Here is a 23,487-nt window from a genome sequence, read left to right as displayed (position 1 = left end):
CTCACCTCCGAAGCTGGCCGCTCCACGGCGCGGCCGGAAGTACGTCACTAGACCGCGGCCGAGTCTCTCTAGCGGCAGCATCGCTCCTTCTCGGATGTGCTCTGCCCCCGCCCCCTGCAGCGGAATCCCGGGTACTCTAGCCCGACTTCCTTCTCCCGGCTGCGGATCTATCTAATAGAGAAAGCAGTGCTCCTCGAGGTGGGATAGGGAAGGCAAGAATGAGGCGAGCGATGGACCCAAACCAGGGGCTGGCGTTGGGGATCTTTATCGTAGTAAAGCTGCAGGTATAACCAGATTTGGGAGTTGCCGGACTGGACCCCTGATCACACGATGTCAAACCTAAGGCCCCCTTTTAAAACAAATATTTCCTAATGACCACCATAAGCTCCTGTCATGAAACTCATAGATAATAGCTTAGAAGATCATAGTATAAACAACCTACTCTTTAAAAAGTAATGTTAAGTAATAAAGGAGAAATAATTTATAAAGTGTATGTATTTCAGTAGGTAAATGTTTGGTAAGTCTGCTGTAGACCTAATAGTGAAATTGCTGTCGTGTCCGACTCTTTGGATCTCATGGACTGTGGCCTACCAGGCTCCTCCTTCGTGGAATTTTCCAGGTTAGAGTACTCGAGTGGGTTGCCATTTCCTTCTCCAGGGGATCTTCCCACCCAGGGATTGAACCGAGGTCTCCCGCATTGCGGGCAGATGCTTTACCTTCTGAGCCACCAGGGAAGCCCGTAGACCTAGTAAGTCCTCAGAAAACTTGCCTCTACATATAGAACATGCAGGGTCCACAGCCATAATGCTGTATCTTATATTGGTATTTCAAAAAACTACAAGGTGTGATCCAAAATGGTTTATCACAGAATCTCCTGATTACACATACACAGTAGTTTGATTTCTGGAGAATCAGCTATGTCAAAACTGTGCAAAAATACACTGTGTTTATCCTGATTAAAAAAAAAAAAAAAGCTCTAGATTCAGGTCATCTGTAAGCAGTTTTTACCTATGTGAATGTCCATCAAGACGTATGAAAGCCTGTGAAAACTTTTCATAGGCAGGTCTGTGTTGTGCACTGCAGGATTTGTTACTCCTGGCTCCCAATCAACACCGCCAAATCTTGTGACAAAAATAGCCCTGTTAAACTCCAAAATGATCATTAAAATGTAATTTTTACTTTTAATTTTGTTGAAGGTAAATGGCAGATTGAGGTAGCTGGCTGTCTATATAAGCCTTATATATGTAAATAACTCAATGGTGCAGTTAGGAGGCAAGTTTGGAGTTCAACTAACTTTGGGTTGGTGAATTGAGGGCAGTATGTTTGTTAGGTGAGTTAGCAGAATCTTATATGCTTTGACTTATTTGGGGGGTTTGGCAGGGTGATAATGGTATATAAAGTATGAGAATTAGTGGGAGGATGGTAGGGGTTTGGTTAGGCAAGCTATTTATCAGATATAAGTGTGCATGTAGATATAAGTGTGCATGTGTGGTATGTGTGTAACTGCTCTGTATCCTGTGACCACTGACACAGTAATGTATTGTGATAGATGATGTTGGAAAATAATACTCAATTTAAGCTCAGCTACTTCTTGTACAAGGGCTTCCCTTTCAGCTCAGCTAGTAAAGAATCCACCTGCAATGCAGGAGATCCTGGTTCAATTCCTAGATCAGGAAGATCCACTGGAGAAGGGATAGGCTACCCACTCCAGTATTCTTGGGCTTCCCTGGTGGCTCAGCTTCCCTGGTAAAGAATCCACCTGCAATGTGGGAGACCTGGATTCAATCCCTGGGTTAGGAAGATCCCATGGAGAAGGAATACTTCACTCTAGTATTCTGGTGTGGAGAATTCCATGGACTGTATATCCATGGGGTTCGCAAAGAGTTGGACAAGACTGATCAACTTTCATCTTCACTCTCAAAGCTCAGCTACAAGATTCTTGACTGTCATGTTAAGGCCTCTGATGGCTATAGCTGAGTCCCAGCATCCTGCTCAACTTAAAAATGCCAGAAGCATGAAACGAGTGAGCATGGCTGATTAATCATTAATCTATTGAGGTGTATTACTGAAGGGGAAAGAGTGGGTGATTTTAAGTGAGATAATCTTGAAGTAAGAACCAGATGCCAGATATAGTTCATTTATAGAAATCCTAATGCTTCACTGGCCTAGTACAAGGAAAGAGGCACATTTTTGGGTGGGCTGATGATTTATCACGGCTTGATAATTATGCTCTGCCTAGTAATTATGATAAGCATGATGACTGGGAATGATTAGCTTTATGTGATATGCATGATTAAAAAAATATGTCCTGTGCAATATTAATCACTTCAGTTACCCCTGTGAATGTTTGTGGGGACTGGAACCTAATGTGAGTTGAATTGTTAATGTGTATGTAATATCAACAGGCTGATGTACATACTTATATACATAGGATACATAAATGATTCATGATTATACATATCATATACTATGCATGAGAAGGCATATATATTTATTTACATTAGTGGAAGGGCACAAAATGCACAAAGCACACCATAATATTAGTTTTTAGATGTCATTTTTAAATACTTACACAGTACTTAAAGATAATGTAAAATGTTCCGTAAGCAAGTTGTTCAGGGAATCGTTGAAGTAGAGTTCAGCTTTGGGTGTTGATGGAGGGCTGGAACATCTTCCTTGAGTCTTAGGGAAAAATGTTATTTTCCTTTTCTGTTGTAGAAGAACAAACTAATAAATACACTACAAAGACTCTTCATTTTAGGAGGTTCTCTATAATAATGCTTGTTAGTGGTATAAGGACTACAATTATAGGAAAATGCAGAACAGATCCTCTTTGTCAAATGATAATAAATGAGTGATCAACAGTTTGTCCTCCAATTCATGTCACTGTTAAGAGGTCCCCTACAAGTATGCTGTTAATAGATCCCCTACAAATACTTTGGCCACCTGATGCAAAGAACTAACTCATTGGAAAAGACCCTGATGCTACGAAAGATTGAAGGCAGAAAGAGAAGGGGATGACAGAGGATGAGATGGTTGGATGGCAATCACCGATGAGATGTACAAGTTTGAGCAAGCTCCAGGAATTGGTGATGGACAGAGAAGCCTGGCGGAGAAGACAATGACAACCCACTCCAGTTCTCTTGCCTGGAAAATCCCATGGGCGGAGGAGCCTCGTGTGCTGCAGTCCATGGGATCGCGAAGAGTCGGACACGATTGAGCAACTGAACTGAACAAGTACTCAGGATAAACACTGGCTAAGAGGTTATTATGTTATACTTCGTTGTTTTACTATATGAAGTATTGGGACCACTGATAAAATTAGGAATGAGATGGTTAATGCTAGTACACCTCGTATTTGTTGTAAATGGATCACAGAATTGCATATGAAAATAAAAAATATCATTCTTATTTGATGTGAGGGAGAGCAGTGAGGAGATTGAGACTAGTATTAGTAATATTAAGATTAGAAATAGGAACAAGGCACTCAAGATATCTTTAATTGTATAGTATAGTATAGATGAAATGTGATATTGTTCATTCAGGATGAGATCCATTTTGGACTATTAGAGCCTGTTTCATGAAGGAATAATAGGTGAAGAACTGCTAATACTGCAATAATGAAACTCTGGGCTGGATGAAGCACAAGCTGGAATCAAGATTGCCGGGAGAAATATCAATAACCTCAGATATGCAGATGACACCACCCTTATGGCAAAAAGTGGAAGAATTAAAGAGCCTCTTGATGAAAGTGAAAGAGGAGAGTGAAAAGGTTGGCTTAAAGTTCAACATTCAGAAAACAAAGATCATGGCATCTGGTCCCATCACTTCATGGCAAATAGATGGAGAAACAGTGGAAACGATGGCAAACTTTATTTTGGGGGGCTCCAAAATCACTGCAGATGGTGATTGCAGCCATGAAATTAAAATATGCTTGCTCCTTGGAAGAAAAGCTATGGCCAACCTAGACAGCATATTAAAAAAGCAGAGACATTACTTTGCCAACAAAGGTCCGTCTAGTCAAGGCTGTTTTTTCCAGTAGTCATGTGTGGATGTGAGAGTTGGACTATAAAGAAAGCTGAGTGCCAAAGAATTGATGCTTTTGAACTGTGGTTTTGGAGAAGACTCTTGAGAGTCCCTTGGACTGCAAGGAGAGCCAACCAGTACATCCTAAAGGAAATCAGTCCTGAATGTTCATTGGAAAGACTGATGTTGAAGCTGAAACTCCAATACTTTGGCCACCTGATGCATAGAGCTGACTCATTTGAAAAGACCTTGATGCTGGGAAAGATTGAAGGTGGGAGGAGAAGGGGACAACAGAGGATGAGATGGTTGGATGGCATCACCGACTCAATGAACATGAATTTGAGTAAACTCTGGGAGTTGGTGATGGACAGGGAGGCCTGGCGTGCTGCAGTCCATGGGGTCGCAAAGAGTCAGACACGACTGAGTGACTGATCTGACTGACTGACTGACTGCGCTATTTGATAGGGCTAGTAGATCAGTAAATGCATTGTTAACAATTTTGATTAATGGGTGGGATTTAATTAATGTTGGTCATTAGTGTTACTACAGTTGGGACACAATGATTTTTCAAGTCATTGGCTATGAATACATTGCATCTAAGACTAATGATGACACACATTATATTTGCTTTAAGTACTATTTTGGTAGTTTTGTAGGTTTTTCTTCAAACCCTTCACAAATTTATTGTGGGCTTGGGTATTCTAGATTGAAAAATTCCATGGACACAGGAGCCTGGCGGGCTACAGTCCATGAAATTGCAAAGAGCCAGACACAACTGAGCACACACTTCTATGGGTTAATAAAGTGGTTGTGTACTGTAATAAATTTTGGTGTATTGTTTTGTGCTTAATGATTTTTAAAATTTGTTTAAGGGGAATATGTTTAATAGTTTTAAGGGGAATGTTTAATACTGTTTGGTTATACAACAGCTATGTCTACTGAGCAGTATCCTGAGGTTTGAGATTCTAATAAAACCTTCTTACATATACTTCTTTCATGTTACGATAGAAATGCAAATTAAAACCACAAAGTGACATCCATTCACATACAATAAATGGTTATAATCAAGAACAAACAAAGATGTTGGCAACAATGTAGAGAAAATGGAACCTTTACACGTTTTTTGTGAAAGTGTAAAATGGTGTGGACAATATGTACAATAGTTTAGCATGTCTTCAAAAAAGGTAAAGTACAATTCGAGTTTGGTTTAAGAACTCCATGCCGAGGTATATGCCACAAAGAACTGAAAACAGTTGTTCAAACAAAAACTTATAGATGAATATTCATAGCAGCATTGTTGACATTGGCCTAATGGTAGAAATAATTCAAATAACCCATCAGTGGATGAATAGATAAGTGACATAGGGTGGATCTATAAAGTTCCATATTATTCTGCCATACACAGAAATAGAGTAAAATGGTGCATCTGCTGTGGAAAAGAATACAGTATGGTGGTTCGTCAAAAACATAAATTAATGTATGATTTGTCAATGCCACTTCAGGATATACATCCAAAAGGTTTGAAGGATGGAGTGAAACAGATATTTGTACACCCATATTCACAGCAGCATTACACTGGCCAAAAGGTGGAAGCAACCCAAGTGTCCATGATACATGAACTAATAAGCAAAATGTGATATATACACAAAGGTATATTATTTAGCCTTAAAAACGAAGGAAATTCAAACACATGCTACATCATGTATAAGCCTTAAAGTCATTATGCTAAGTGAAATAACCTGGGCATAAAAGGATGAATATTATATGATTCTACTTCTATGAGGTATTCAGAGAAGTGAAATTCAGAGACGGTAGAATGCAGCTGTCAAGGGTTAAATGGAGTTAATGTTTAATGGATGCAGTTTCACTTGGAAAAACGTAAAAAGTATGGGAGATGGATGGTGAGGACACATTTGAACAATGAAAATGTAGTGAATGTCATATAACTATATACTTTAAATGGTTTAACTGGTAAATGTTATGTTCAATAGATTTAATCACAATGGAAAATGTGACTGAAGTATTGACACAAGTTACAACATGCAGAACATTGAAAATACCCTAGAAAGAAGCCATATAGAAAAGGCCACCCAGATCATACTCGTCTTGTGTGCTTTAAATCCATCAAGGTTGTGAAAATGAAAGTCTCAAGATCACTTCCAGAAAAAGAAAACTGGACAGAATGGAAAAAGACATTTTCATACTTTGGGACAAGTGGTAGAAGTGGGCCTGCAGATTGTATCAGAAGGTAAAAATCATAATGATTTCTCATCCTGGGGTTACAGGGGCGTTCCCCGGGACAGTGTTCCTTTGGGGGGTAAAACATAAAGAAAATTATCATTTAAACTGGCAAATGTGGCAAATCAGTGATGACTGGGAAATGTGAAGTGAAAAGTTGCTCCGTCATGTCCAAGTCTTTGCAACCCCATGGACTATATGGTCCATGGAATTCTCCAGACCAGAATACTGAAGTGGGTAGCTCTTCCCTTCTCCAGGGGATCTTCCCAACCCGGGGATAGAACCCAGGTCTCCCACATTGCAGGTGAATTCTTTACCAGCTGAGCCACAAGGGAAGCCCAAGAATACTGGAGCAGGTAGCCTATCCCTGATATCATGAGCTACCAGGGAAGCCCAGGAAATGTGAACCTTCAGATAAAGAATACATTATACTGCTACTTCAAGTTTTCTATATGTTTGAAGTTAGCAGAAAGTAAATAACTTTTCAAAACAAACACGTCATCTACTTTTCTGACACAGTATTAAGACATCAAACATCATGATAGGTGCCAAGCCCTACCCACATTCAGCTCTCCTAAAATGGTTAAGCTAATTACTCTTATAGGAATCCAAATATTATTAAGAGGTACTGTGGGAAGATTATATTAGTAGCCACTATGTCTTGGGTGTTGTGGATGACTTAGAATGTGGTAGAAATAATGAGATTTTTGAATTACAATTTTTCACATCAAACTTCCAAAAGTTACAAGTAATACATAAATTTAGTAAAGCTGTATAATACAAAAGTAATACACAAAAGTCAGTTGAGTTTTTAACACACTAATAAAGAAGTATCAGATAGAAAAATTAAGAACAATCGCATTTACAACTGCATCAAAAAGAAAATATCTAGGTGTAAATTTAACGAATGATGTGAATGAAATACTTGCAAAATGAAAATTGGAAGACAGTAATAAAGAAACTGAAGAAGAAATAAACAAAAACATTCCATGATTGAGCATTGGAAGACTATTGTTAAAACATTCCACCAGCCAAAGCAGTGTACACATTCAATTCAAACACAATTAAAATGGCATTTTTCACAGAAAAAGAATTAACAATTCTACCATGTGTGTAGAACCAAAAAAGACCTGAAAGAGCCAAAGCGATTCTAAAGAAGAAAGCACAGCTGGAGTCGACTTACTCCCTGACTTCAAATTACACCACAAAGCTTCAGTTTCCAAAACAGTGTGGAATTGGCACAAAAACAGGCACACCCACCAGAGGAACAGAACAGAGAACCCAGAAGTAAACTCAAGGACATACACTAGGATCAAGTCCCCTCAATAAACTGATGCCCAGGAAACTAGATACTACACACCAAAGACACTGGAAACTGTCCACACCACACACAAAATTACCAAAAATCCACAATTTTCCACATCAAGTCCTTTTCTGGCTCCTGTGAAAATGGATCACTGCCCCCCACCCAAGAGTCAGCCACATACAGGAAGCTTCACCACACTTTTTCTTTGCTTTTTACTCCTGCAGCAGTGCCTCCCAGCAGGTCTTGAAAACACTGAACTCCTGTCTGCACATGTGAGTGTGTCTTGAGGAGACTGAACTTCTGTCTGCGTTTTAACTCAGCCAGGCACAGTTTGGAAGTCAAAGCCCTGGCGAATCCTGAGACAACCAAGCTCCTGTCAGCTGCATGGAATCAAGTCCTCCAGATGAACATGCAGGTACCTCAAAAGTCAGAGAGGCAGACTTGGCTCTGCCTGCTGGGAAGTGCAGGCTTCATCCACTCAGACCTTTCAGTTGAGGCCCTGTGCCCATCTGAGAGGTCTGATGAATCCACTAAGTTTCAAAACTCAAATTCCATGACAAGCCACAAATGGAAAGAAAACGAATTTCAAAACACTTACCTGATAAAGGATTTGTACTCAAATTATACCAACAACTATAGAACAAACAGCCCCATTAGAAATGGCTTTATATCTGAACAGGAGACCTACTTGGCCAATGAAGATAGTTAAGTGAAGTGAAGTGAAGTCGCTCAGCCGTGCCCGACTCTTTAAGACCCCATGGATAGTAGCCTGCACCAAGCTCCTCCATCCATGGGATTTTCAAGGCAAGAAGTACTGGAGTGGGTTGCCATTTCCTTCTCCAGGGAATCTTCCCAACCCAGGGATCAAACCCAGGTCTCTCACATTGTAGACAGACGCTTTACCCTCTGTTCAGTATCACATACCTTTAGGGAATTACAAATTAAAACAATGAGGAAGTACTGTACAGCTATTAAAACTGCTGAACTCAAAAAAAAAAAAAAATGATACCAATTGATGCAAGTGTGAGGAACAACAGAAACTATCCTTCACTGCTGGTGAAATGGATATACAGCTACTTTGCAAGACATTTGGGAAGATTTTTGCAAAGCTATACAAATCTCACTATGGAAAACAATATGGTAGTTCCTTAAAAACTTAAAGTTAATATATCAATTTCACTCCAGTATAAATACCCTAAATATTTGAAAGCAGAAACTGAAACAGGTATTTGTACAACCATTTCATAGCAGCATTATTCACAATAGACAAAGGTGGAAGAAATTCAACTACCCACTGAATGAAAATGAAGATATGAAGGTGAATGAAAAACAAGATATGGTACAAATGAACAAACACAATGGGATATGATTCAGCCTTTAAAACTAAAGTAATTCTCAAACATGCCACAACGTGGATGAAGCTTGAAGTCACCACACTAAGTGAAATAAGTCAGTCACAGAAATACAAATATTGTACAATTCCACTTACACAGATATCCAGAGAGGACAAAAATAATGTGGTTTCCAGGGGCTGAGGGCACCATGTTAACAGATAGTTTTACTTGAGAAAGATAAAGTTCTGGAGATGGAGGGTGAGGATATTTGTACAACAGTATAAAGGTAGGTAATGCCACAGAACTGTACACTTAAAATGTTTAAATGGTAACTGTCATGTTATATATTTTTAATCACAATACAGAAAAATGAATTAAGTACTGATAATTGTTACAATATGGATGAACACTGAAGATGTTCTCAGTAGAAAAAAAGCCATATAGAGAAGGCCACCCAGATCACATGTTCATCTTGTGGGCTTTAAATCCATCAAGGTTATAAAAATAAGGGAAAATCTAAGTAATCATTCCAAAACAAGAAAACTGGATCAGAACAGAAAAAATTATTTTCACACATTTGGACAACTGTTAAAAGTTGAAGTGGGCTTGTGGATTAAATTATAATGTGGGAACCACAGAATTTCTTGATTGGAGGGTTATGTGTCATTCTGAGGAGAGAATTTCTGTTGTGGGTAAAACATACTAGAGTATTCTGTGTGAAGTGGCAAATGTGAATACTTTTTACTGCTATGAAATTTTGTGTGAAATTATTAGAAGGTAATTTACTTTTCAAAACAACCATGTCAATACCATGCCAGAAAAACAGAAGACCTTAACTCTGTTATAAATGAGACTTACCTAGATCCAGTTTAACCAAAGTTGTGATATTAACTGGCCTTGTAGGGGCCACAAGTTAGTAAGACATATCATAAGAAGATTACATTAGGAGCCACCATGTCTTTGGTATTATGGATGACCTGAAATACAGTAGAAACAGTGGGATTTTATTTTTTTAATAATTTTAAAAATAATTTATTTGGAGGCATCAGGTCTTAGTTGTGGCATGTGGGATCTAGTTCCTTGACCAGGGAGCAAGCCTAGACTCCCTGCATTGGGAGCAGAGTTTTAGCCACTGAACCACCAGGAAAGCCCAAGAGTGGGATTTTAGAATTACAATTTTCCACTTCACTTCACATTAAAAAAAAATTGCTGGAATAAAATTCAATAAAGTTGCAAAATAGAAAATTAATATATAAAAATCAGCTAACTTTCTATGCACTAATAACGAACCATGAGAAGGATAAATTTAAAAAGCAATCCTACTTATAACTTCATAGAAAAGAAAAAAAATCTAGGATAATTTTAACCAAGGATATGAGACTCCTACTTGTACTTGGAAAACTATAAAGCCCTGATTTAAAAAATGAAAGAAGACATAAAAAATAGAAAAATATTCTGAGCTCATGTACTGGAAGAATTACTATTACTAAAATGTCCATTCTACCCAAAGCCATCTGTAGATTCAATGCATTCTTGATCAGATTTTCAAAGGCTTTTTTCATAAAACTAGAAATAATCATCTTAATATTTGTATGGAACCACAAAGGACCCTGAACAGCCAAAGAAATCCTGAGAAAAAAGAAAACAGCTGGGAGTCAGAAGTCTGCCTCCGACTTCAAACTATATCATGGAGCTAAAGTAACAAAAACAGTGTGGAACTGTCACAAACACAGATGTGCAATAAAGGAAAAGAATACAGAGCAAGCCAGCAAAAAACTCACATGCAGATAGTTAATTCATGAGAACAGGGCCAAGAACATACAACATGGACAGTCCCCTGAAAAGAATGGTGTTAGGGAAACTAGACACTATACACCAAGTAATTAATTAGAAAACACATGTGATGAAATGAATATAGACAAACTTGATAACTTACACCCAAACTTACCCCAAATTGTCCACAGACAACCTTAAATTAGGAAACTATAAAAATTCTGAAAGAAAACATAAAAAAAAGGAATCTATATGACCTTGGATCTGGGGATGACTTTCACACACACCACCAAAAGCCTATAACAAAAAAGTTAATAATGTGGATTTTATAAAATTAGAAACTTCTATTCCATGAAAGATCTTATTCAGAAAGCCAAAGACAAACCACAAATAGAAAGATGTTTGCAAAACACATATCTAGTAAAGGATTTGTTCTCATTTTGTCCTAAGAACTCTGGAACAAAAAACCTCATTAAAAATGGGCAAAGATCAGAACAGACTCCTGGCCAAAGAAGATATGCAGAGCAGACATAAGCACACAAGAATACACTCAACATCACAAAAACTGTTGTTGTTCAGCTGGTAAGTCGTGTCTGATTCTCTGCAACCCCATGGACTGTATGTACCCCATCAGGCTCCTCTGTCCATGAGGCTCTCCAGGCAAGAATACTGGAATGGGTTGCCATTTCCTTCCCTATCACATACATTGCTGCTGCTACTGCTAAGTCGCTTCAGTCGTGTCCGACTCTGTGAGACCCCATAGACGGCAGCCCACCAGGCTCCCCCGTCCCTGGGATTCTCCAGGCAAGAACACTGGAGTGGGTTGCCATTTCCTTCTCCAGTGCATGAAAGTGAAAAGTGCAACTGAAGTCACTCAGTTGTGTCTGAATCTTAGTGACCCCATGGACTGCAGCCTACCAGGCTTCTCCGTTCATGGGATTTTCCGGGCAAGAGTACTGGAGTGGAGTGCCATTGCCTTCTCCGTCACATACCATTAGGGAGATACAAATCAGAACGTGACAGTACTGCACATCTATTAGAACTGCTAAACTTCAAAACATGACAATAGCTATTGCTGGAGGGGGGAAGAACAGGAACTCTACTTCTCTGCTGGTGGAGTACAGGTACAATCATTTTGGAAGACAGTTTGGAAGTTTTTCCTTTAACTAAACAAGTCCTAGCATGGATATAAAAATCAGACCTCCAGTATTTAGACAATTGTTTTGAAAAACTGTGTTCAAACTGCCATAAATTATATACATCAGCTGTATTCATAATGGGTAAAAGCTTAAAGATATTAGGATGTTCTTCTGTAGATGAATGCATAAGCATATTGGGGCACTGACATGTGAAGGGCAAGAGCATATGCACCCCAAATATGCCTGTTTAATGTAAGAATTATTTTAGGCTGATTAATTTTTTAAACTGCAAACACATATCTATAAATCCATCAGAAGTTACCTTTTTATGAGGTCATTACAGAGGGGGCCTCAGCCAAGAATGAAGAAAAGTATAGGGAAAATCATTTTTCCCATCCTACATAGGCAATGGAATAGTTTAGCTATTCAAAGAAATGAACCACAAACCCAAGCAGAGACAAAGATGACTCTACATATATATTGCTAAGTGTTAAAATATAAAATAACATAATGCAGGAGACAACAAACAAAATAATTTATTTGGGGTCCTAAGAATTGCTATTCGGAAGACAGATTGAGGTAACCCTGAAAGTGTTCTTGGTGAAAGGTTCTTGTTTTATCCCAGAAAAATTCAGAGATAAGACAGAGAAATCAAGGATTTATTTAAGTTAAAGTACCCTCCCAGTGGGAAGAGCAGACAGGCTCAGGTGAATAGCTGCCCTGAGTTTTTTTGGCAAGCCAGGTATGTGGAACATAATATTCACTGGGTTTGGGGGTCAAGTTATCTGATTTTTATCGCAGCACCATCTTCCTGGAGGAAAGAAGGACTTTTGTCCTTATTTAGCATTGATCAGAAATGTCATGGCATCAGTGCAGGATGGACACTTATCTGCAAGGCTTATTTTATTGTAATGAAAGCATAATGAGCAAAAGGTTACTTTCAGACACCAGATATTCCTGCATTTCCCCACATTTCTTTGTTCTGCCTCCAGGATACTTATCTCCAAATGTATGGCTTCCAGTATGGAGGTTCCAAGGATCCCCCTCTCCTCTGCACAAGATGCATAGCTTCCTGCCATCTGGCCCATGCTCCCCTTTCTCTGCTCACATCTAGCTTTTTTTGTTGTTTAGCTGCCCAGTCATGTTCGCCTCTTTGTGACCCCATGGACACAGGCTCCTCTGTCCATGGAATTACACAGGCAAAATAGTAGAGTAGGTTGCCATATCTAGCTACCTTCCTATTTTAACAAAAAGATTCTGGAGGGAGAGACAGGGACTTTTAAAAACAAAAGGCAATGAGGCTGATAAAAGTGGCCTGGCGACAGTCATGACTGACTTTGTTGGAAATCTGGAAATGTTTTTCCTTAAAGAATCACCAGTTGTTTCAGGGTAGAGGTAAAAAAAAAAGTTGATAGATTTTCATGAAATACAGTATAAGAAGCCAATAAGTAAATAGGCTGTCATGAGTTTCTGGCAGATGTGCTGAAAGACTTCAACAGGTGAAAGACACAAACAAAATAAACCCTAAAATATGGAAAATACAAACAGACCAACTGACCATCCTCTGGCCCTTTCTCCCTGCTAGTTCTCCTCTCAGTGTTCTGGGACATCAAGAAATTAGGGAGAGCTGTCTGGCAGCTCCCCTTAGACCTGACTGCTCCTAGTGTCTCCACCTCCCCTAAACATGCCCCACCCATCAGAGGCACCATGCCAGAGGAAGCCTCAACAATCAATGATCCTGATGTGTCAGGGCTTTTTTGATTACAAGGGACTAGACACACTCAAGTGAAATAATTATATTATAGATGATAGAAAGCAATCTTTACAAGAGACAAGTTGAAGAGTGGGTTCAGAAGTGTCAGATCCAAGGGCTCACAGTGTGTGACCTGGCCCCTCTCTGACTGTCAGTCCTGCTGAGTGCCTTACAGTGACTCCACTCAGGCAGTCTCTCACCCAGCACCTCCAGGATGACACAAGCTCAAAGTCCATTCTACTGGGAATGGTTTCTCCTTCACTAGGGTTCCATGAAAACTCATGACTTGGAATGCCTTTGGCCTGGCTTGGATAATATTCTCACCCTCATAGCAATCAGAGGACAGAAAATGGAACTGGCTAGACATGCATCATATAAGCATCTTCCAGATGGGTGGAGTGTGGGGTCAGCCCTCTGATACTGTCTGGACTGGAAGCACGTGAGATGTAGCTCCTTAAGGAAAGCTGAGGTGCTGTACTTGGACATGTGGACAGATTCTGGCTTGGTGAAAGTAGCAGATCCCATTGTACAGCACAGAATCTGAAGCACAAGGTAAAAAGAGATTTACTTAAGAGTCGGTGGCTACAGCTACCTGTCAAATGCTCTTGCTATCCAGCCACAGCAAGTTCTTCCATTTGCTGAAGAGCAAGGATGATGATGGTGGTAAACTCCAGGCTCCAGCCTTGAACATCAGGTTCTTGCATCTCAAGAGACTGGCTCAGAACAGGTCTTGTGCCCTTGCAAGGCCCACAGACCTCTCTTGTTCCTGGGAGGTGGGAGCTCAGGTTTCAAGCCTACCCCCGGCCACATTAATCAACCACTCCCCCAAACCGCTCATTTTTCCAGCCTCTCCTCCCTGTGCTGCAAAGAACAGACACCAAATGCTAAGGGTGTAAGGAAATCCTTGCTCAATGAAGAAATGGGAGTTTCAAGGATTATTCAATACCATGGAATTCATAACTGGCAGGCTTTCCAAAGTCCACATGGGTGCACATGGTTCTCCAAACACCAGGAAGCCGGTGAAACCATCCATTAGGAGGCCGCATTGTTCACGTATCTTTGACTCTTAAAAAGTACAAATGCCAAAAGTTTGCAACTGGAAGGTGAAAGGATTACAGGGCCACAGTCTGCTGTCTGGTTGCTGTGGCCAGGGCCACGCTCAACATTAGGAGGGTTATTAACTCAGTCTGGGATTCTAACTGGACTATCCTGGGTCATCTACTGACATGTGAACCAACAGCTATAGTTTGAGGGAAATAATCTGCAGCTAAGCTGGGCCTGTGTCACACATTCTACCCGAGTGGAAGATGGAAGGCAAAGGAAATATAGTGTACTGTTACCAGTAAAAGGGGGTAAAAAATTCTGGGAGCCCAAAACAACCAACATCCAGCACAGGCTTCTCTCCAGGGTGAGCACAATCTAGCTGGGAAGATGTCCTAAAGGTTTTTTCATACTTGACGTATTCACGGGGTTTCTTTCTAGTATGGACTCTTTGATGCTGAAGCAGATTTCTTTTGCTAGTGAAGACTTTTCCACACTCATCACAGGAGGTCTCCTGAATATGGATTCTTAGATGCCTTTTCAACTGAGCCTGAGTACTAAACACTTTTCCACAACATATACAATCAAAAGGTTTCACCTCACTGTGGACTCGCTGGTGCCGAGTTAATTTTGTATGGAAATTGAAGGCTTGCCCACATATTGTACAAGAGTAAGGCTTTTCCCCTGTGTGAATACGCTGATGCTGACTAAGATGAGAAGTCCTTCCAAAGCTTTTTCCACACTCATTACACTCATATGGTTTCTCTCCAGTGTGGATTTTCTGATGTCGCAGAAGTGGTGAATTACCAACAAAAGCTTTTCCACACTCATTACATTCATAAGGTTTCTCTCCAGTGTGAATTCTCTGGTGTATAATAAACTCAGAACTACTGGTGAAACCATTTCCACACTCCCTACAGAGATAAGGTCTGTCCCCACTGTGGATTCTCTGATGCCTGATCAGATTTGCATTATCATTAAAGGCTCTCCCACACTCTTCACACTGATAGGGTTTCTCACCGGTGTGGATTCTCTGATGTCGAATTAATGAAGAATTGCCATTAAAGGCTTTTCCACACTCATTACACTCAAAGGGTTTCTCCCCAGTGTGGATTCTCTGATGTCTAACATAGTAAGAAAAATAGCTGAAGCATTTCCCACACTCCTCACATCTGAAGGGCTTCCTATCGTAGTGGATTCTTAGAACCTTTCCTCTAATATTTTTCACTGTGGGGATTTCCTGGTGTTGCTCCAGTTCACATGTTTCTAGGAAGCTGCTTTTGTTAAGAACATTCTTCTGTGGCCCATGTGACATCATCAAGTCTCTTTCTTCAGAAATTCCCCATGTTGGTGTTAACTCACTGTCCATGTGGGTCCTGGAATCTGATATAACAAACAGAAAACAAAAATGCCACCTAAGAATTATAGCAAAAACAAAAGAATATTGAAAATTATAGTGGTTCCCCTTATCTGCAGTCCCTCTTTCCATAGTTTCAGTTTCCCTGTCAACCACAATCCAAAAATATTAAATGTAAAGTTCCAGAAATAAATAATCCTTAAGTTTTAAATTGTGCACTGTTCTGAATAGCATGAAACCTAGCACCAACCTACTCCAACCAGATGTAACTCATCCTTTTGTATATGCTACCTGCCTATTAATAAGTAGCTGATTCAGTTATCAGATAGACCTTTGCAGGATTTCAGTACTTGTATTCAAGTAACCCTTATTTTACTTCATAATGGCTCCAACATGCAAGAGGAGTGACACTGGCAACCTGGATATTCTCTTACTGTGTCTAATTTATCACAGGTATGCATATATAAAAAAAGACATGATAGATACATAGTTGATTTTCTGTACCCAAGAAAGCAGACCCCACAGTTACAAAGGTCCTGGAGTCAATCCCCTGTGGATACCCAGGGATAACTACATAGGGTTTGATACTACCTGCAGTTTCAGGCATCCACTGGGGATCTGAAAACATATGCCCCATATGTAACTATCCTTGGTGGCTCAGTCAGTAACGAATTTGCCTGCAATGCACGAAACCTGGGTTCAGTCCTTGGGTTGGGAAGATCCCCTGGAAAAGGAAATGGCTACCTACTCTAGTACTCTTGCCTGGAGAATTCCATGGACAGAGGAGCCTGGTGGGCTACAGTCCATTGGGTTACAAAGAGTTGGACATAACTGAGTGACTAACACTTTCACTTTCACAACAGAGATTTTAGAGATTACTAAACTCCCAACATCAGCCTGCTGTTCAGATAAGGCTAATAAAATCAAAGTGTCAAATATTTACAGGTAGAGAACAGTTGACAAGGAAATAGATTTGAGAATTATGAGATGCATTAATTGGAAATATGTGGAAAAGAGTTATGGTTGGTGGAAATGGTTTCATATTTGGCTATTTTAAGAAATCATCTATTTAAATCCTTCCCAGCATGGTTCATTTAAAACATACTGCTCTGTAAAGCTCTATAGTCACTGCCTCACTTACTTTTATAGATGTCTCTGGTACCCTGTGCAGGAGGATTATCCTGTGTCTCCAGGCCCACAGGCAAATCCCCTCTCTCTAGAAGTGAGATTAACGCAGGTTTGGGAACTGGGTATCCTGAAAAGGGCAGAAAATGGCACCTGTCAGTCCTGTGTCTGCTGTGTCAAAAGAATGAAAAGCTCAAGACTCTCAGTGAGACTAGAACAGATCCACAGTAAAGGGCTCAGGACTGGGGAAAGCCAAGATTTTTGCTTAAGTGGAAAATAAGCATTTGTGATCGCTTCCTAAAACTAGACCCACGAGTAAGTTAGTGATCCTGAGGGACATATGCAAACAAAGGGAAGGGGTCATACCCTTCCCTAGACTACAGGGAGACAAAAGTAAGGCGAAAACTTATCTAACAACAGACACTACTTACCCTGCAGAGGCCCTGGGAGGATGGAGCATACTCATACCAGGCGACAACAATTCCCTACATTGGGACCAAACTGACCCAAGACTTACCCAATACCTCTCAAGTGGGTCATTTGGTCTCAGTCCCAGGACCATGGAGGGTATAAGAGATAACTCCCCACTTTCCACACCACACCCCTGGCTGATAAGGAGGAAAAAAGGAAACAGGAAAGCACAGATCTGAGCACCAAGAGAAAAGCAGCCTTACCCAAGGATGTCAAGCTCCTATAGATCTCCAGCATCACACTTCTGTACAGGGCCCTTTGTGCAGGAGAAAGGCCAGCCCATTCTGTCCGGGTGAAGTAAACAGCCACATCCTCAAAGGTCACTACCTCCTAAAACAAGAGGTTCCTGCTATGCCAGAGCCAATTCTCTGGCTCAGGGTGTGGGGCACAGGGACAGGGATAGTGAGCTGATTGTTAAATGACTGTTGCTACAACAAAAAATCTGGAACTTCTCTCACTAAAAGTTAGAGCTTCCATTTGGACACAAAATTTAGTCTCATGAAACATAACATCATGTTTTGAAAACCCTGGAAAGTCTCCCATGAATTAAAATCCCTAGAGCAAAATCTCTTTGATTCTATAAAACTTTCAGTCTTTTATTGTTGCACCTACAAGCTAACAGTTAGCTTTAATCTCTTCAGACACCTACTCAGAAGTGACATTGGAGGACCAACCTGTTCCCCTTCATTGCCCCATGTGCCCAATCAATCCATATGCTCCCCACGCATGCTCATTCTACCCCAGACCTCAAGTTCAAATGACAGGAACAGAGTCATGGTTTGCCCTGATGACTGGCCTCATCCGACCTTCATCTCCTGCTTGAAGAAGGGGTTGTGCAGCCTGTGCTCAAGAATGTCCAGCAGAGAGAACTCAGTGCTGCATGGGACAGTGTATTCTGCTTCCAGATGGGTTTTCCTGGGAGAATATGCTTCTGGAATCAAATTGCTGCTGGGTAGTTCTTTTAACTGCTTTTCTTCATACACCTCCAAAACAATCTGTAAATGTTTCTGTCAACTAAGTATCATGCTTTTTCAATAGCCACCGTTTCCCATCCCTGATGGCCCCACTCTACCTTGCCAGAAAGCTCAGGATCTGGCTTAGAATTTTTATTCATTCCCCAGACTTTGGTATCAAACTTGGTTTCCTAAATATGCAGGGAATGCCCCTCCACCTTTTAATACCTCAACTTGACTCTGCAGATCTCGTCAGCACTGTCACCATCTAACACCAAATGAATCCACTCTATCTGCCTCCTGCCAAACTGGCTCTATCTTCATGTAACTAACCAGCACAGAGAGTGAAAGTGTTGTTTCTCAACACAGAAATAGTATGAATTTCATCCCAGTCTCCTAAGTTAGAAATTTGAGATTCATCCAGGACTAATTTGCCCTACTCACTGCTCATTTCCAATAAGTAGTCAGTAATCAAATCCTGTCAATTTTATTTTCTAAATATTTCTGGAATCGGATTCCTCTTCACTATCATACAATCAGTTCACTAGTACCTGCTAGGAATACTTAACTCCAATTCTAGGCCTGTCCTGCATTGAATCCATCCTCAGCCAGCTATACAATCATGGACTTGTAAGGACAAACTGACTCAGTCAACTGAATGACTTCCTTGAATGAGTCATCAGGAACTACAACAATGGTTCTCAAGGTGTGGTAGCCCACCACACTAGCAGGATCACCTAGGAACTTGCCAGAAAGGCAAATTCACAGGCCCCATCCAAGTCCAATCTGTGCTTTCATAAGCCCTCCAGGTGATTCTTATGTGCACTAAAGTCCAAGAATCCTGGACTACAGGATAAAATCCGAGCTCAGGAAACCAAGCTCTATCAGGTAACAAATGATGAGGGGAAAGCACAAGACTGTACAGATAAACTATCTAGGAAGCTCTGCAAACAAAATCTAAGAAAAGGAATGATAAACCCTGAAGGAGGTCAATATAAAAGATGGGACAAATGGAAGATAGAGTAGCCAGAAAGAGTCAGACTCTGAAAATGGTATCAAGCGAGAACAGAGTCAACAACTACTCAGCAACCTAGAAACTGAGTGGTCAGGCTTGTGACCTGGTGATACCAGTAACTGACAACTTTTGTAATATCAGAAGATGGGAGCAGCAGGGTAGACAATGTCAGGCAGAGGGACAAGCCAGATATCAGAAATCCAGGACAGGGACCTGGGATATGGTTCATAGATGCTGAGTTAGTAGATAAATAAATCTCAGAAAGAAGGAAATAGTTAAGGAACACCCAGCAATTCATCAGGCTCAAAAAGTGAAATCAACTCAAGAAATCAATTTCCTTATCCTATATATGTATTTAATGTTCACTTTACAGATGAAGTCAAGGTGCAAAGAAGCTAAGTGACTGGCTCAAGGCCACAATGTCACAGAGGCTTTACAGGATCCCTAACTTCAGGTGTTTTGTCCTAGTGCAGATTTTTCCTGTCATAGGCCCCTGCCTTGATTAGCCAAGTCAACTTCTGAATAAATGGTACAAGTTCCCTTCTTCTTGTCTTCTTCTCGCTACTGCTCTACCCCTGCTTCCCAAAAACCTTGTGGTCTCCCTGATCTTGATTACTCCCACTGTGTAATGGACACCTACAATGCCAATCTGAGTCCCTCATTCTCACAGGGCCCTCTGCAGGAGGAACCACTAAACCTGGGAACCCACTAGCTCAACAGAGATCCTCAGAGTACAGGAGACTATCCTTTTGCATCCCTGGACACTCTACGCACCCACTGTTGCTGGACTTCTGGCTGCTCATTCCCACGTCATCAGCTTTCCCCCAGCATCCAGTCCTACTGATGAGAATCAACAAGGGTCTTCCGATTGCTTAGGCTCTAAGACTTCTTGCCAGAATCATCTCTCTCATCCCCCTCTTTCTTCACATCAGATCTCTCCAAGGCTGACCTGAGGGAATCACAGCTCACCTGGTGCCAGACTTTCAGGGGCATGACAGCCATTATTGAGCTCTCTCTCAATGAAGGGCAGGGGCTGAGGGAAGAAGCAAAGAGAAACAAAAGTGAGCCAATCCAGAAAAAGGCTCTTTTTTAAAACAAATCTGCCAATAACAGCAACAACCATTTACTAAATGCCACTGAGTAAATGGTATATGAATATTTCCCCACAATATGCCATGAGGTTTGAATTCTTAGGAAATTAAGATTTTGAAAGGTAAGTAACTTGACCTTGGGTACCAGAGCTTGTACTCACCAACATCGTGCAACACTGTCTGTCCTAAGACATGAGAACAGGGGAACACGAATACACAAAAAGCAAACAAGCAAGACATCAGAAAACTCAAAGCAAACCCTGTAAGAAGCAACCTAGATCTTTATTTTTTAAAATAAAATTTTACTGAGAACATAAATGGTTAAAAAAAAAGAAATATGTTTTTGGATGATAAATATATATCCACTCATTCAATCACCTCAATAATTCTTTAAACCTTTTCTTTTTCCCAAATAAGAAAACAGTCTTAAGAGAATAATTTTCTCTATGAAGGTCACTCAGCCAGTGGATGGATGAACTTGGATCCCAAACCAGATGGGCCTGATTTCCAGAGGCCAAGCTTTTAATAACTACATCAAATTGCTTCCAACAGTAATCCCAACAGGATTTTTTCTTTTAGAACTCAATAAAGGGATTCTAAGGCTAAAAAAACAGATAAAGGTAGCCCCCCAAATCAGAAAAATCATCTTAGAGTAAGGTTTCCTTTTCTTGATCTTGGGGCACACATCTTTTTCTGTTCACCACCCTCTTCTAGGACCCAGTGATAACCAGAAACCAATTAGCAAAAGACCATGAAAAGACCACTTCAACAGGCAAAAATGTCTGGGTCACCACTTTAATTATATCATCCCCTACAGATCAGATCAGATCAGATCAGTCGCTCAGTCGTGTCCGACTCTCTGCGACCCCATGAATCGCAGCACACCAGGCCTCCCTGTCCATCACCAACTCCTGGAGTTCACTCAGACTCACGTCCATCGAGTCAGTGATGCCATCCAGCCATCTCATCCTCTGTCGTCCCCTTCTCCTCCTGCCCCCAGTCCCTCCCAGCATCAGTCTTTTCCAATGAGTCAACTCTTCGCATGAGGTGGCCAAAGTACTGGAGTTTCAGCTTTAGCATCATTCCTTCCAAAGAAATCCCAGGGCTGATCCCCTACAGACACTTTGTATTCTTGTTCCGCAGTCATATCCTACCAAAAAGCCAGGGTTTTCCCAAATGAAATTCACTGCATGTGGCCATTTCCTGCTAGCCTCATCTGCCACACTGGCCTTTCAGCTTCTCTATAATGCTAATTTAGGACCTTTGTACCTGCTGTTTCCTCTGCATGAACCACTCTTCTCCAACCTTTAGAACCTTTGTAACTGATAGACTGTGTGCAACACTTTTCAGAAGTCGGCCCTCTGTTCATATAGGTAACTGCCAGCTCACCACAGCCTGTCCCTACAGACCAGGTCAGGGCCCCTGGCTACACACTCCACTAGCACTGTATTCTCTTTCTTGTATACCACCTCTCTCCGTTTAAGACACTGTGTTTTCTTTATCCAACATTTATCACAAACTTATTTCATTCCAGGCCAAGTGCGAGACACAGGACAAACAGTAGAGAAAGAAGGGTGTGATCCCTTCCTTCACGGGGCTTAAACTAAAAGAAACACAAATAAGAATCAAAGATCCTCGGAATTAGCTTTAAGACCACAATCATGACTAGTGACAGGGATACCTTATCCTAGATGCGGAAGCTTAAGAATAGGAATTACTCAAGTTGAAAGGAAAATCTTTCCAAAGTTAACAGTATGTGCAAAAACATGTTCTTGAAGTGAAAGTCCAAAGAATCAAGGGGAATGTGCTTAAGACGAAGGTGAAGTTGTAAGAGATCAAGTCCTGCAAGAACTTGTGCACGTCAAGAATGATCGCACTGGATTAACAGAGGACTTTTAATTAAACTGAAAGGTCCCTGGGAGAGGGGCCCACGGCCCTCTCATTCGCAGCTGCATCTTGGGAACCTAGAACAGCAACTAGCATTTAGCGGCTCAGTTAGTAGTTGCTAGCCCAGGGAGAAGGCAATGGCACCCCACTCCAGTACTCTTGCCTGGAGGGTCCCATGGACGGAGAAGCCTGGTGGGCTGCAGTCCATGGGGTTGCGAAGATTCGGACACGACTGAGCGACTTCACTTTCCACTTTCAAGCATTTCAAGCATCTTCAAGGGAGAAGGAAATGGCAACCCACTCCAGTGTTCTTGCCTGGAGAATCCCAGGGACGGGGGAGCCTGGTGGGCTGCGGTCTATGGGGTCGCACAGAGTCGGACACGAGTGAAACGACTTAGCAGCAGCAGCAGCAGCCCAGGGAGCAGGGGAGGCTGTGGCTGTGTGAGATCAAACGGCGTCTCCTTTTCATCCACAGCCTTACACAAGGCGGCCACTAAGGACTGGGGCGAAGGCACCGCGGGCTGGGGGAGACTGGCCGCGGGGCTGGGGGAGACTGGCCGGCGGGCGCGTTAGCTCCCCGGACCAGGTGGCGCCGCCCGACTCCCTCCACCTGGACACGAGGGACTAAGCGGACAGCCTTCTCCAGGGTGAAAGGTGTGCTCCCAGCAGGCTCGCTGAGGCGACAAGACCCAGAAACTCACCTCAGGAAAAGGGCAATATGTGGTGTGAGCAGAAGTGCGTCACTACGTCGGCCGTGGCACCCAAGTATCGCGAACTTCCTCTCTAGGAAGCCACAGCACACGTCTCTGTGGTCCCTGGCTTTCCTCTCCAGGCGCGTGACTTTAACGGACGATATCAAATAGAAAAAGCTTATCGTTAAGCTAATCTCTAGCTGAAATTTAGAATTTCCTTCCATTTTGTGTTGGCGAGGACCACAACAGTATCAGCAGTGCTGACTTTGTCAGCAATAGGAATCCT

The 23,487-nt window shown here is 41.4% G+C and overlaps 2 protein-coding genes across 3 annotated transcripts in view; both read right to left on the bottom strand.

The window, feature by feature from the left end:
• The window catches only part of ZNF23 (zinc finger protein 23), a 27,823-nt gene extending 14,424 nt beyond the window's left edge, over window positions 1-13,399 (bottom strand). Inside the window, exon 1 of the mRNA XM_005218878.5 lies at window positions 6-13,399. The gene's annotated coding sequence lies outside the window, so the exon portion shown is untranslated. The remainder of the gene's footprint in view (window positions 1-5) is intronic.
• On the bottom strand, window positions 12,328-23,487 carry ZNF19 (zinc finger protein 19). Of its 2 annotated transcripts, NM_001083460.2 has the most exon segments (5): window positions 12,337-15,993; window positions 17,109-17,222; window positions 17,767-17,893; window positions 20,501-20,564; window positions 23,211-23,224. In NM_001083460.2, coding segments are annotated over 4 exon segments (1,362 nt in total). In that variant the 5' UTR covers window positions 20,534-20,564; window positions 23,211-23,224; the 3' UTR covers window positions 12,337-14,905.

This window comes from Bos taurus, chromosome 18, assembly GCF_002263795.3.
Source record: "Bos taurus isolate L1 Dominette 01449 registration number 42190680 breed Hereford chromosome 18, ARS-UCD2.0, whole genome shotgun sequence".
Taxonomy (NCBI): Eukaryota; Metazoa; Chordata; class Mammalia; order Artiodactyla; family Bovidae; genus Bos; species Bos taurus.
The sequence above is the reverse complement of the archived record's forward strand: the minus strand, read 5'-3'. Positions and strand labels throughout refer to the sequence as shown.